The 15,881-nt window shown below is 40.6% G+C and overlaps 1 protein-coding gene across 4 annotated transcripts in view; it reads right to left on the bottom strand.

Moving 5' to 3' along the window:
• Mylk4 (myosin light chain kinase family member 4) overlaps positions 1 to 15,881 on the bottom strand; it is a 79,555-nt gene that overhangs the window by 4,165 nt on the left and 59,509 nt on the right. For all 4 annotated transcript variants that reach the window (XM_076939206.1, XM_034510727.2, XM_076939205.1 and 1 more), the window contains 8 exons: positions 15,309 to 15,402; positions 15,122 to 15,231; positions 13,685 to 13,826; positions 10,589 to 10,659; positions 9,674 to 9,802; positions 8,869 to 9,021; positions 5,924 to 6,002; positions 2,034 to 2,100 (listed from right to left, as the gene is read on the bottom strand). In XM_076939206.1, the coding sequence (XP_076795321.1) occupies positions 2,059 to 2,100; positions 5,924 to 6,002; positions 8,869 to 9,021; positions 9,674 to 9,802; positions 10,589 to 10,659; positions 13,685 to 13,826; positions 15,122 to 15,231; positions 15,309 to 15,402 (820 nt within the window). In that variant the 3' untranslated portion in view covers positions 2,034 to 2,058. The remainder of the gene's footprint in view (positions 1 to 2,033; positions 2,101 to 5,923; positions 6,003 to 8,868; positions 9,022 to 9,673; positions 9,803 to 10,588; positions 10,660 to 13,684; positions 13,827 to 15,121; positions 15,232 to 15,308; positions 15,403 to 15,881) is intronic.

Genomic DNA, 15,881 nt, shown 5'->3' with positions numbered 1-15,881 from the left:
TTGAGCTTTTAACTATGATGTACTGATTTATTCCCTCCCCATCATATTCTCCAAAAGATTCAAGGCCACTTAAAAGAATATATCCTGGCCGACATAGGCAGAAACCCTGGGCCCAGAAAAATACAGATCAGAATGAAAGATTAAAACCAGTTAGAGCTGGAGCTACTGTTCAGTGTTAGAACACTTGCTTAGCATACATATGGCTCTGGATTTGTCCCAGGCACCACTAGAAGAGAGAGAGAGAAAGAAAGAGAGAGAGAGAGGCGCCATGCACTGCAAAAATATAAGCCCTGTGCAGTTGTTAAAATTAAGCTGCAAGAATGACTATAGACTTTCTAAGATTAGAGTAGTATCTCCTTTCAAATGCTAAATTCTGGGATTTTTAAGTCTCTCTTGGTTGATGTCCTGTTGTTTTATGTCTTCTCTAGAAATTTGTGTTGCATTTACTATTGGTATAAAAGAAGGCATACATAAAACCATCCCTTAATAATTCAACCCAACTGAGCATGGGGCAGAGAACTCATTTTTTAGTTTGTGTGCAGTGTCAATGTGTACAGTGACACTATATACAGTGAAACTGGGTACAGTGTCAATGTGTACAATGATGATGTATGTAGTGATGTGTGTTCAGTGATGATGTGTGCAGTGATGGTGTGTGTAGTTATGTGTGTGAAGTGATGTGTGTGCAGTGATGTGTGTGCAGTGATGTGTGGGCAGTGATGTGTGTGCAGTGATGTGTGTGCAGTGATGTGTGGGCAGTGATGTGTGTGCAGTGATGTGTGTGCAGTGATGTGTGTGCAGTGATGTGTGTGCAGTGATGTGTGTGCAGTGATATGTGTGCAGTGATGATGTATGTGTAGTGATGTGTGTGCAGTGATGATGTATGGGCAGTGATGATGTGTGCAGTGATAATGTATGTGCAGTGATGTATGGGCAGTGATGATGTGTGAAGTGATGATGTGTGGGCAGTGATGGTGTGTGTAGTTATGTGTGTGCAGTGATGTGTAGGCAGTGATGATGTATGTGTAGTGATGTGTGTGCAGTGATGGTGTGTGTAGTGATTATGTGTGTAGTGATGGTGTGTGCAGTGATGGTGTGTGCAGTGATGATGTGTGCAATGACATTATATACAGTGAAACTGGGTTCAGTGCCAATGTGTACAGTGATTATGTATGCAGTGATATGTGCAGTGATGATTTGTGTAGTGATGGTGTGTGCAGTGATGGTGTGTGCAGTGATGATGTGGGCAGTGAGTGATGGTGTGTGCAGTGATGATGTGGGCAGTGAGTGATGGTGTGTGCAGTGATGATATGTGCAGTGATATGTGTACAGTGATGATGTATGTGCAGTGATATGTGTGCAGTGTTGATATGTGCAGTGATGATGTGAACAGTGATGATGTGTGCAGTGATGATATTTCTTGGGGTCAAAAAGCCAGGGTGAGAGGCAGCTGCTATGTGGGGGAATGCAGCCTTTAGCTTCTGAAACAGCAGGGTATGTCATGCCACTGTTTTCAGGTTAAGGGTGCATAGCTTCAGGTGAGCTATTTTGTTCTCTCAGGAATCACTCAACTGTAAGGCCTCTGACATCACCCAACTGTAAGGGTGACCTGAGATAATTTCTGTGCAAAGTCTGTATCCCACTCTGCTAGGAAGTCTCAGGGCTCTGCCTGTGTGACCCTCAGAGGGGTCACTCTGCAAGCTGTGGCACAGAGCTATCTATAATCCACACAATAGGGAACTGCACTTCCTCCACTGGAACATGATAAAGCTGAAGTGAAGAAAACACAATAATCTGATTGGAGCCTGCCAGATAAAACACTCCCTGTTTCCCTCAATGTCCACACAAGAAATACTCAATTTCTCTCTTACTCCATTCATGTAAGCAATCCACAGACATCACCCAGCAAACAGCTCCAAGACCAGAAAAGCACACTGGAACATGATTTTCCTGGGGCGCAATTTCAGTTATCCCCAAACAAATGTGATTTTATTTGTTCCCATAGGAAGAGATGGGGGAGACTTGAGACCAACCTTTTGAATAGGCTCCTTCCATGACTTATTTGGTCGTGAGGTTAGGAACACCAGAGTTGCAGTTCTTCTAAGGAAACAAGAGACATTGTGGAAGAAGGATTAGAACAGTTTTCACCAGTTTCTGACTTACAATAGGAGAGCATGAGAAGAACTGATCATTTTCCACTGGGTTCATGGTGCTCTTCCAGAGACATCCAGGAGGATAAAATTCCTGGCAGCCTTCTGCTAGGCGCACCTGTCCTCATCTACTGTAACATCCTAACATCACTTCCTTTCCTACCACTGAAACCAGCGTCCACCCACCTGCTCCCTCATCACATTTAATTTGCAGATGTATGTTTGTTTAAAGTCCACTTTGCAAAGCCGAAGAGCCAGTACTCATCTCACTGGGGCTACGACAACTAAAGAGCACAGCTACTTTCTGGTGAGATCAGGGTAGCAGATGAAGGGATGTCAAGAGGCATCGGAAGATTTAAGAGGACAGACAAGGCCTCAGACAGAGACTCTGCAGCCATTGTAAAGGAGGTGATACTGAGCATTAGCCTTAGTCAACGGGATGCAGGGTGATAGGAGTGGTGGAGACGAGGCTGGTGAGTAGGGTAGATTAGCACGGCTGTGGCTGCTGGTGTGTTGCCTTGGTGTAGACAGTGCAAGATGTGTGGAAACGTTCTGATTACAGATTGTCATGATACAGTTTGGATCTTAACTGCCCCTCCCCCAGGCCCATGTTCTAAAAATAGGCTTAGCCTCAATCCTGCTGTGTGTTAATGGGAGGCGATGGAACCTCTAAACAGTCACTGGGGGGCATGACCTTGAGGAGATGATAGCATCATAGCCTGTTCTTTCTGTCTTTCTCTTCCTGTTCACAAAACGAGCTCTCTTGTTCTCTAACTCCACAGGTCCAATAGTAATGGGATTATAGTTGTGGTGCAAAATAAAAAAAAAAAACTTATCACAAGAACTTTAACATCTCATATATTTTTATAGTGCTAGAAAGATGACTAATACAGAAGTTGGAAATGAGGAAATCCTTTGATGGAGAATGAGTGGCCTATGGTGTTTGACCATACACTAGGAGAATCTGTTAGTAGATCTGAGAACAGGGAGAAAGAAAGAAGGAAGATTTGTTCTAGGGGAAAAAAGCCACATTATCCTTAGGTACATTTCTTTCTTCCGGCTCCAGAGCACCAAGGAGTTTAGTAGGAGGTGCCCAGTGAGCTCTGGTAGTTGAGAGGGCTGCTTCTGATGGGGATGTGCAGCATATGGTTGGGGACATAAGACAGAGCAGAATTATTGTGTGTCATTAGAGACTAAGCCAGAAGGCAGAACTTTCTGGCTTTAGTTTCTAAGAGAGAAAAACACACTTCTTAAAAAGAAGACGGCATGTTCGACCCATCAAAAGCTAACTAAGAGATTTTGAACATAAAACAATTAAAAGGGATAACAAGAAAACACAAAATACTTTAAATAAATGGTTAAAATGGTAGTTTGATCAGAATTAAAATTGTATTGTAATACAAATATAAATTCTTATTTTTTTGAGAACCTATAAGAACCAGGTTATTTCAAGAAAATTTGCGAAAGTTTAGTCTCCACACAGGTTTAGTATTCCTCATCCAAAACTCTGAAATTTGAAATGCCTCAAAATCTAAAACTTTTTGAATGCCAGTAACATTACTCATAAGTCGAAAAGCTCACATCTGAACTTGTATGTCATGTAATGATCAAAAATGGAGGTGCGCTGAAAACATTGCACACACTTTCATGAAAATATATGTATAAGGTGTATATGAGTCAAGGGGATTCCATGCCAAGATGGAGTCCCTTTCTTAAGATATCTTACTATGTATATGAAAATATTCCAAAATCTGAAGAGATCCAAGATCTGAAACTCTTCTGGCCCTAAGCATTGTAGATAAGAGACATTCAACCTGCATTTCTTTAAAAAATAAAATATAGTTTGGTTGGATATAGGGACCCAGGAACGTTGAACTTCTACAGTAATCAAGTGGATCTAGAAACATGTTTCAAGCCCTTACCCAGCCATCAAAAGAGTGGTAAAGCTCTGCCAAGACTCTGACACTTCCCTGTCCCTCTTCAGTGTACTTAACGACAAAATCGGGATGGTAGTAATGCCAGGGTTATGATGTCAGCGTGAGGGTTGCATGTGTTCATCTTTGTAAGGCAGTTAGATTCAGTGCCATGTGAGTATAACTTTAATAATGAGATGTATGTACAAACATTTGAAAAAATATGTTCTTGTAATATCTATTTGTTTCAGGTATCACCAGCTGGGTGGCATAGCACAAAGGTGATTCTGTAGTTGTGGTCCCATGGTTTAAAATATTTCTAAGCATTTTTTAGCCTGTATAGTGTCATTAATTCCTTGCTGTGGTTTCTATATTGTCCTGACATGTCAATGTGTATTTAGACTCTTGGTTAAAAATACATTGGTGGAAAATGGGCTCAAAATAGATTGGTTGCCCTAATAAGCAGTTTATGTAGTCTGGGTGAGGTACTGGCTAGGTAATAAGTCTATTTTAATTTGGCATCAGTACCAATTATCAAGGAAAGGTATATTCAGACACAAATAAAACCCAGTACTGATGCTGAATTTAGATGTAGATTTAATTTCAATAAGATGTGGCTGTGGAAAAAGTGAGAACCTGACACATAGTCACTCCACGGTCTGCTGGTCTGAGAGAAGTTCCTTTCCAAACCTCAGGGAGTGTGGACAATGAGGAGAGAACAGGAGGAAATGGAAGTAGAGAGAGTATGTACTATCCCAGGCATGGCACCAGCCAACTGAGGCACACATTGAAGACATCCTTCCAAGCCTGAAGCTGGAAGGTGGAGCTTGCATACCGTGTCCATGTTCCTCTGTCCCAGTTAGGCAGCCTACATGTTGAGCAAAGTTACTCAATGCAGTGAATCTGCCTTTGGGTTATCTCTATAATCCATGGTTATTTAGAAGAGAAAGGCATATGAGGCAGAGAAGCCCAGCTAGGAGGCGACTGAAGCAATTCAGGGAGCAGGTGTCCCAGGCTAGGGCAGCATGGCATAATGAGAGCCAGAGAGAGTCCCAAAGCAATTAGAACATACAAGGTGCAGAACTTGTAGGCTAATCCAATATGAAATGAAGGACTGAGAGAGGAAGGAAACAGGAGCTGCTCATGAGCTGACTGTGCCTCATAATGGACGTTCTTTGCTGGAAGAATGGTTAAAAGTGACACAAGATGGAGAAGAGTCTGCCTTCAGGCTGAGAAGACCCAGGTGGAAACATTTAGGATACATATAATTTCAAAGTTTAGATTCTGTCCCAAAAGGACAGATGAGAGAGTCGGAACACTAAGGTGATGGGAACAGATTCCCCCTAAGAGATTAGCATAGTGTGCTCAATTACCCTAAAAAATACTTCAGTCTTTAGTCTCCAACAAAAATCTCTTTCACATATGCTCAAACATATGCTCATCATACCAAGCTTAGTATTAAACTAAGATCTGGTGCCCAGAGGAGAAAAATGTATACAAGGTAAAAAGAGAATTTAGAATTGTAAACTTTTTACGGAGAGAGTTCTTCTAAATGTATTTTAGCATATCTTCTCCAAACTATGCTTATATATCCCAAACCATATATCTGTATACTTGTGTGAGTCTGTGGTATGATACATTTTACAACAGATACAGTGATTTCATAATGCTAAAGGTAATCTATGAAACGTATATAAAATATAACATTAATATCTCAATGAAAATACTCCAAGCAATTTATTTCTAGCATGAGGTTTGAGGCTGTGAGCAAAGACATTAGGAGAAATCTCATTGAAGGCTGAGTTACATCTGAAGAGACAGGCAAATGGGAAGTGAAGAGGAAGCAGAAAACATGGTCACCTGTGCACGTAGCCTGGAGTGGAGCTTGTGGTCTGACAACCAGGGGTGCTTGAGAGCTTCACTGGCACTTATTCTCCAACTGAAAGGAAATTCAGAAGCACGTTAGAGGAACACACAGATGACGCCTGCATCAGCAGTCTTTCTCTGGCTCACAGAGACTTTGGTACAGTGGCTAACCCACATTCAAGCTTGTCTTCTGGACTTGTGTGGTATGAAAGTGTCCAGAGGTGATCATCAGCTCTTACCACAGGAGCAACACTGGTAATACAGGCTGGACAATAATCAAATTCTTATTAATAATTGAGTATTTTTTCAAATATAAGCAATTATTCTCTGATATGACATCCAAGCTTCATAAATTGAATTCTTAACAGACTATTGAAAAATAAGTACACATTTTTTATTTATAAGAATAAAACGCTACAGTAATTCTCAATGAATACAAAAGCAATTTAGGTGGAAAGTCATTTGTCTGCTAACTTTTGAACGGAGGAGTTTTGAAGAGTTTAGAACAGACAGAGTTACCATAATCATAACAGAACATATTAGATTACTTCATAAAGAAACTATATTCTTTTGGAGATTAAAAAAAAGGTTTACAAAACTTGAAAAAAATAACATGATGAGTAATAAAAGTCATATCACATCCTAATTCTAAAACTTATAAACATACTTAGTTGCTGATAAATACCACATTAAAATAACCTTTCAAATTAAAAACTGATTGCAACAATATGAAATATGCTTCTGCAAAAACATCAAATAGTTCTAAGCAGTCACAATGCTTCCATGTAGAGGATTGCTTCAATATAATTGCTTTATTAAATGCCAAATATTGAAATGTAAGTCTTCACTTGCAATGAAGTTATTGAGGAAAAATCTCTGTTATAGGACCCTGAACATATAGAAATTATTAAAAAAAACTCCTCAGCCCCATCAACCCCACATGGTTCTACTTAGTATCCTAAGGTTTTGCTGTTGGATCCCTTGACCAACAAAGGGGGATGGTGTTGAAAGATGATTATTCCTACACTCCAATGAAAAATGTTTAAGATCTATTAAAAAGTTATTAAGATTGTACTTGTAACTGACTTCTAATAATATTTCAGGTTCTTTTTTGTATTCCAGATATTTATTTGATGACAGTGATATTTGGCCTGAACTTCAACCAAGTGTTGACTTGAGAGCTAAGTCAGTCGTTCATCTGTTATCTGATATTTCTTGGATACTTAAGAGACCCCAGACTGTTGGAGAGGGCAGGATTCAGATGCCCACACCCAGAAAACTCACTTCCAGATCTGTTCTGCTCTAGCCACTTGACTCCATAGCTCTCAACCTCTCTTTCTTTACATGACACTGTGATGATTATTTCCACGTATAACACGAGTAAGAAGAAGTTAAAAATACACATATCACACACACATTTCATAGTAAATGCAGTTTTTCATCCTCCAAAGTTCAAAGAAGTTGGCATTTTTCCATCTGCATTGTCTAGGATCCATAAAGGTAAAACAATAACAACTTTGGCTATTATGGGGCCTAGAGGTCAAGGACAAAGAAATTATGTTTCTAAATTGTTCCTCCCCCACCCCCACTGATGTTTTTTATTAAGCTTGGTCTCCTCGTTCTCTAGAGCAGTGGTTCTTAACTTGTGGGTCATCACCCCTTTGGTAAACTTCTATCTCCAAACAATTACATTATGATTCAAAAAGTAGCAAAATTAGTTACAAAGTAGCAATGAAAATAATAATATGGTTGTGGTCACCACAACATGGGAAACTGTATTATAGGGTTGGGGTCACAGCAAAATGAGAAATTGTATTAAAAAGTTGGGGTCACCAAAACATGAGGAACTGTATTAAAGGGTTGTAGCATTAGGAAGGGTAAGACCCACCACTGCAGAGGCTCAGATCTGGCCCAATTGTTCTATGAAGTACTTTGTATTGTTTCTTTCTAAAAGAGATAACTTGCCAGACTGATGGTATCTGCCTTTTCTCAGCACCAGTGAGACAGAGGCAGGCAGATCTCTATGAGTTTGAGGCCAGCTTGGTCTACAAACTGAGTTCCAGGCCAGCCTTGACATATTTCCTGGGGATAGATGGCCTGTTAAGTGCTTACATGAAAGAATGGCCTTCCTGGCATCATAACCCATTATCCAGGCTCCTACTCTCTCTTACATCCTCCTCCCTCTTCCTTCACAATCTTGTTTATTAATGGGCCCATGTGCTGCAGAGACAATAAAGTAACTGTTATTGGCTCTGAAGACCTTAAATGTAATCTACTGTCATATAATTTAGATATAAAGCCATCTAAAGTGGCTACTCAGTGTCCATATGTGGTGCCCACTATATGACACTAAAATCAAGATGCTATATTTCAATATCACACTTGTTCATCAGCTAAAATTTGAATTAATGTGTTTTTAGCATGAGATAAAAACATAAGGCTATGTGACAGCCTAGAGTATGAGCTTGAAGGAAGAGAGACTTAAGTTTAGTGTTATTCCTGCCCGCTCCTAGCAGTGTGATCACAGGCTAACTACATACCATCTCATCATAAAGAAGTCATAACAGACACTTCTCTCTCTGGGAGTTAAAGGCTATGATTAAAAGAAATAATGTCCGAAAGGCAGATGACACTGTCAGGACCATAAATGGTTATAGACATGAACAGATTGAGGGCAGGTCACCTGAGGCCAACCAGAAGGGCTTGACTGCAGGAGCTTCATTGTAAAATTCAGAAGGAGACAAGTTTTGCAGCCCCGTCCAGCCTCATGACTGAAATAGTCCTGGGCTTGAGTGGAATGTGTCAAGGAGACTGCCTCATTGAGTTCAGAGCTACACACGGATTGTGGATGTCATTGAGGGAAAGGGATCCACTAACTCCATGGTGCACACTGCACATCACCCCTACTCCTCCCACAACATGAGACGGACTTGCTTTACCTCTTCTCCTTAATCAGGAGCTTGGAAAGGAACTCCTTGGCCTCCTCTGAGATGTCCTGAAATTCTTCATCTTCTAAATCCCACCGGCATGCCAGGATGTTGGTCAGTGTCTCTGCATCATTATCACCCAAAAAGGGGGACAAGCCACTGAGTCTACAAGGCATAGGGTTCAGGGTGAGTGTTTTGTAAACAGTCATGAGTCCTTTATAGACAGGATGCTTTCTGGTTTTGTCATTGAAAAATAAAAGCAAAAAAATAGCAATAAACTGCAAGTATATAATCCATCATTGCAGCCAGGACTCTGCCTATGCATCTCATCCCAACCCTTAATCCAGCAACTGCAGCAAACATGGTTGCAGTTATACCTGAATAAATCTCAAACAATAAAATAAAATTTCTTTTCAAGTATTTTACAGGTGGCAAGACGAGATACAGTCGCATACCCAGAAAGCAAACCCCAGAATATCATTGCTGAGGTGAAGCTAAGCAGATCAGTGTATACTGATCCAAACAGATCAATACCTAGGGTTTTTTTTTTTTTTTAAATCATGTTTAGGGTTTTTAGTGGTATCCCAGAACTCAAGGTAACCCATGGAAAAGACATACATATATTTTTTTTCCTCCCCCTAGAAACAACGGGGAAAGGAATAAACTCTTCAAATTGTAAGACTCAACAGAATCTAAGCAACAGGAGATGGCACAGTGTTATTGTAGAAGACCTAGGTCAAGGCTTTCATTCTAGTGAAACCTCCTAGACCATTCACAGACTAAGGATGAGTATGTGAGAGGCAGGGAAGTTTCTTACAGCATGTATGTGATGACGCCCACACTCCACATATCTGTAGGAAACGAAACGAAATCATAGTTCACAACTTCAGGGGCAAGAAATTCTGGGGTTCCAAAGTTCACCTTCAGCTTCTCTCTAGGCTTGTATCTGAAATTGAGGGGACTAAGGTGAGGGTCGGGCATGTCAATCAAAAATCAAAACTAATGAACATTGAGAACAGACACCATTTATAAGATACAGCCAACTTCAGTTATACAGCAAACTAAAAAATAAATGAACTTTCACCAGAAATTGCATGATGTCAAAAACCAGCAAAACATTCTGGGGGTGTTCAAAAGTAAAAATAAATTTTACAAAACCTTAATATTCTGAAACAGCTGTGAGAAATCTACTCCGAATAATTGGAACATCTAAATACAGACTGTGGCAGATACCCTCATTAAGTCCTCGCATGCACTTGGCCAGAATAACCCTTCCACACTGACAAGATGCTGCCATAGCTCACAGCATCTGCTTTCAGCTCATTAGCACACTGAGCTATTAACATACCCATGTAAACTCTTTGTTCCCCTAGGAAACCAAACCCCTCTACAGCCTTGTTTAAACTATTAACATTTTAAAGTCTTCTCCTTATAAATGGAACAAATAAAAAAAATTAGATAAACACAAATCCTGGATTAATAAACTTCTAAGTTCAAAAACTTCACTGGACTAGGTTTTCATTTCTCATTTTGTTATTAGATGCATTGTAGATATTTCTCAATGTTCGAGTCTCAGCTCTAACAGGGTTAGGGTAAATGCGAATGTGATTTTCATTAAATTAATTCTAAATGAAGGCATGGGATCTGAGACATATTAGCTATGTCTCTGCAAAGAGGAGCATGCATCCCATCCCCTGCCTCCATCCCAGTACGTACACCCAAACAGCCATACCTTCTGGCCAATCCAAAATCAATAATTTTTATTTGCTTAGCATCCCGATTCACACACAGGATGTTCTCAGGCTGCCAGGAGAAAGAGACACATTAGCAATGAAAACAACCATCTTTCACTCAAATTGTCCTTGAACCACAACTAAAAATACAACATGCTCAGGAAAAACATATCAGGCCGTTCACTCGGGGGCTGGTTTGTCTGTGTGGGTATTTTCTCCTTTAATTATGTGGTGGATGAGGTTGTGGGTAGCCTGCCAACTTTGCATTACCCTGCCTGTCCCTCTTCATGGTTTTACAGATTGCCATAATGCATGAGTTCAGGCAGGGGCCTTCTTGAGGAGAGAAAGAGAAGGAAGCTGCTCCAGCACTTCTCAAATGGGCTGGTGTAGGCCAGTTCAGAACTGACAGAACCCTCCTCCTGTTAAAGTATTAAGTATATTTCCTTCTTGAAGCAATATTTCCCTTAAGATTTACGAGTTCCAAGAGAAATGGCCTGATTCAGTTAAACCACCACGCTGAATGCGCAATATAATGCGACCAGTTTTGACCTCTGGATTTTTCCCTGGTGCTTTGTCTATGGGAACGTAGCATTCTAAAGGAAGGCTTTTGTCTCCTGTTCATTCTTCATCCTCCAAAATTCCAAGGTTTTGCTGAGCTTGGTCTCAGTGCTTAAAGTCCTTGACTAAGTGTTCCCTTGGAGTTAGATGCTAGTAAAACTTGGCCCTGCTAACCTGACAGGCTTGGGGGAGGGGACGAAAATCAAGCAGTGCTACTCAGTGTCCCTGGAATGTCCTGCAGATGTAGCTATATTTATTGGGATAGAAAACTTTAAGTCTGGGAAAAATAAGTAATTTCATTTAAAGCCAAGGTCATCCATAAAACAAGAAATAGCATTTTCAAAGAAGAGCCAAGAACTCTTAAATCCTAATTTCAACTCCACTAAGAGCTGGGCATTAGCAAAGTTGCCAGGTGCCCAGGATTCCATCCCCATCCTTTACATGGACCACGCCCCTTCCACATCCTGTCTGGTGGAAAGGAGGTCCAAGCAAGGCAGAAACCCAGACACACTTTGTGAAATGATGTAGTGTCTCCATATCAATATCTAATCATCCATTTAGTTGTGTGTAATATCTTTGGGAGCCCTTTCCTAAAATGCCTCTAAAACAGATGCCTGAGAGTAAAAGCCTCTTTACACAGCAGTGAGTGCTGTACTAGAGCAGTTGGAGATGTATTTAAATAATGGGCTGAGCAAGTAAAAACTGTCCTATTACCAAAGAATACCATGGCATCCTGAAAATTCTTTTGCAGCATGCAAAAAAAAAAAAAAAAAATCTTTGTGGGCACTTCAAAAAGGTAATTTCTGACACTAAAACTAAAGAATGTCCATTATCTATGTTCAGATAATATTTACAGAAAACACGATTACAAAGGAAATTATTTTTAGGTCACCTCTCAACCCCCTGTGGTGATGCATACTCAATATCTTCAGTCTTTGCTTCCAAAGAGCTCTCTGAGAAAAAAAAACAAAAACAAAAAACCAACCAACCAACCAAACAAACAAACAAAAAACGCAGGTCCTTCGAGACCCATCCAACTGTCGCTTTTATTATTATCTTTATATATAAACCATAACTAAAACTGCCCATTGCAAGTCTTCAATCAATGTTACAAAGCCACAGATGGAGTCATTTGACTTATGATAGGTCAGCCCCTGGCTCCAGTTGCCAATCAAATCCCTTTAGGGATATCTGTAGAATATCCAGTAAACAAAAGTGCTCCTTGAAAATGGACATTATAATAGTCATTGTGGCCAAGGACTTTGCTAATGATTTTTAACCTCTGACTTTGTCATTTTATGTATCACTTTCCCCCTCCTCCTGTGCAAGAGTGAATGGGAAAGGCAAGGCACATAAATCAAGACAGTGAGGGAAGCCAAGTTTTAGGAAGAGAGGCCCATGGAAACCTATTTAAGGGGGCCAGATTTATTCAGCTGTGCCATCCCTGGAGACTTACAATACACGGTATGTTACATAGAATACAAATTTATCTCACTGTCATGCTGTGCAAACAGGGAAATGAGAAAATGATCAAGCCACACAAGAAGATGCACTTTATGATAGTAACTCTAAAAGACTGGATCGGGGTTATTAGGGCTTAGTTTTTTGTTGGCTTATCTAGAGCTGTTTATTGTCCAGTTCTGCAGACTTTATAATGAGAGAGAGATAAAGAGTGGGAAGGAAGTGGCCTGGTTTCCCTCATGCTTTCTGACTTGTGAACGACTACCCTCTCTGCTCTTGGCATTGAAGCCACACTTTCTACAGGCCTGAATTCCATTCTCCATGGCTTCTACTCAGTGTTAAGCAAACTCAGAGGAGAGTAAATCCCAAATCAGAGATTCCTAGAAGAATTCAAGAGGCTACTGGGGATTTTTAAAATCTGGAGAGGGTAGATGCAACTTGGGAATTGAAGACTAAAATTCTCCCACCATAAAAAAAAAAAAATTCTCCCACCATGTACTCTGATAGTAAGGAGTAAGGAATATTGTGAGAATGAAGCTGGTTTTAATTCTATACTTTTAGGGAAATGGCCTTCTGTGTTGATTTAATATAGGTAATTATAAGAATCTCAACAAAATCTCAAAAGATGGACATGCAAATAACAGTCCCTGAAGGTGGTGACAAAAGTTGAAAATGAGAAAAATTCCTGATTATGCTAGGTGTTCTGTCCCAGCATCTGACAGGCTGAATTGAGAAGAAAGCTTGAGCCCAGAAGTTCATGGCTAGGCTATGTGATAAAGCAAGACAACTCAGAGAGAGAGAGAGAGAGAGAGAGAGAGAGAGAGAGAGAGAGAGAGAGAGAGAGAGACAGAGACACAGAGAGAGACAGAGACACAGAGAGAGACAGAGACACAGAGAGACACAGAGAGAGACAGAGAGAGATAGAGAGATACAGGTTGTTATTAATTCCTGAAAAACATGACCAGAGACAATGCAACTTTTCAAAGCTGGTACATAATATTTCACAGGTCCCCCAAACAACGTGAGAGAGGAGCTAACATGGCTTTGCATTTCACAGGATGAAAAACATGTTGTACCTTGAGATCCAAGTGGAGGATGTACATCTGGTGCATGTACCTTATCCCCTCACAGATCTGCTTCATGAACAGAATGGTGTCCAGCTCTGTCAAGTTACAGTTTTCATCAATGATTCGGTCAAACAGCTCCCCGCCCTCCACACTGCAGAGGGAAGAGGTGAAACTCTTAGTCCTGACTCCCTAAACACTGTATGCTTTTCTGGTGTTGAATTGCTGCCTGAGTTCCTTTAGCTCTTCCATAGGTGTGTGTGTGTGTGTGTGTGTGTGTGTGTGTGTGTGTGTGTGTGTCTGTGTGTATAAGCACACACAGTTATTTCTTTCCCTTCTTTGCCATATGAGTCTTGTGTTGGATACCTTTAGTACACCTTATGTACATATGACCTTCAATGTCACATAACTAAAGTCTCAAAGTCCCTGTCACTAGTAGCTGCAGCTCTACGTGAGTCCATGTTTATCACTTAGATACTGGGGATGAAGAGGACTCAAGGACACTGAGGAGAGATTCCAGTCTTGACAGAAAGTGAGACAAGGTCTTCATGGTTTGAGTTCTTAGATTAAGTGTGATGGCAAAATGCTTGTATGGAGTAGATGCTGGATACTTAAGTTTTCCAAATGCCTTCTATACCATGGAAAATAAAACTCACAGTTTTAAAAATTGAAATAAAAATGACCTGAGTTTTCATGTCTGTTCTGAATTACTTGCATTTTGTGGTGGGTATGCTGATGGTCACTGGTAGGACTTAGATGGAAAGCAGGCACCACACACACTAGGCAGGCACTCCACCTCCCACCTGAGCTGATTGGATCTTTACAAAAGTGGTTCTGAAATGAAGCTGCTTAGCCTAGTATCAGTGGCTGGGCATGTGCTTTGTGTTCACAAACACTTAACCACCCCTCATGCACAGCTTCATTTTGCTAGGTTTTAGCTACTTGTGGTTACCTGTGATCAGTGTAGCACAAGAGATTCTGAGATACAGACCGCATTCACACAACATATATTGTCATAATTGTTTTGGTTTATGATGAGCTAATAATTTATAAGCTAACCTCTACCATGCGTATTTAAGTACCTATAGGCTCAGTACCACTCCCAATCTCAGGCATCCATTATAGGCTTTAGAACATGTTTTTGAGGATAAGGGAAATCACTGTTGAGAGAAACAAAGCTCACAAACCACTTTTTTCTAGATTGCCCAAAATAAAGTCCAGCCTTGGTTTTTGACACAGCTTAGATACAGGATGCATCTATTTTGTCCTGCTCTGTCTCATCAGTGAGTCACACTGGAAGATTGCACTTAAAAGCAATTTCCTTTCTGACCCTGGCAAGATCCCATGTCTCCAGCAACTCAGATCCAGAGGTGCACTACCCATGGTTCCGGCTGAGTCATGAGTGCTGTGCAGGTGTGTGAAGGTGGATGGGTAGGACAGAACACCTACCACTCCATGACAAGAATGATGTCATGCTTGGACTCAAAGGCATCATAGAGCTGAATGAGGTTCACATGGTCCAGCTGGTTCATGACGTTGATCTCGTTCTTCACATCCTCCTGAGGAGAAGGAAACAGTAAATTAGTACAGTGAAGACTGGTCCAGCTTAGAGAGACTCACCTCCCATGGCTTTTACCTTGTCCTTTGCACCTCTAATCTTAATGATTTTAGCAGCCAGCTTCAGGCCTGTTGCTTTCTCTTCACACTTATGAACCTGGCCAAAACGCCCCCTGCCAAAGAAGAGACAGTTTAGTTAGGCACTGTAGTCTGCAGGGCCCTGCCAGGTGGACAGGATGAGTTGCCTATGCATTTGCCTCTTGAGTGAGCAAACCTACAAAGACATCTACTGTATCTAGAATATCACTGGTCAAAGTGAGCTCTATGGGTTGCCTATATCCCTCCCATAAATGGAGCATTAAGAATACTGTTTCTGGGGCTCTGCGTCTGTGCAGGAAGTCATGGTCCCAGAGTCGGTATTTTCAGCTGATTCATAGGCATACTAAAATTTGAAAATCACTAGTGCAGATAATAAAAATCTTTCTGAATACATATGAATGTAGAAAATTGGAATTTGTAATCATATGAACAATACAACCTGTGGGCCAAGGATATTAAAATCATTCTAGAAACGGCATTTAAATAAGATAACAATTTGCACATAGAATCATAAAATCAAAAGTACATATTGTATCCAATGAGTCCCCAGTGA

This window comes from Arvicanthis niloticus, chromosome 8 (assembly GCF_011762505.2).
Source record: "Arvicanthis niloticus isolate mArvNil1 chromosome 8, mArvNil1.pat.X, whole genome shotgun sequence".
Classification (NCBI taxonomy): domain Eukaryota; kingdom Metazoa; phylum Chordata; class Mammalia; order Rodentia; family Muridae; genus Arvicanthis; species Arvicanthis niloticus.
This window is presented reverse-complemented; position numbering and strand designations above follow the sequence as displayed.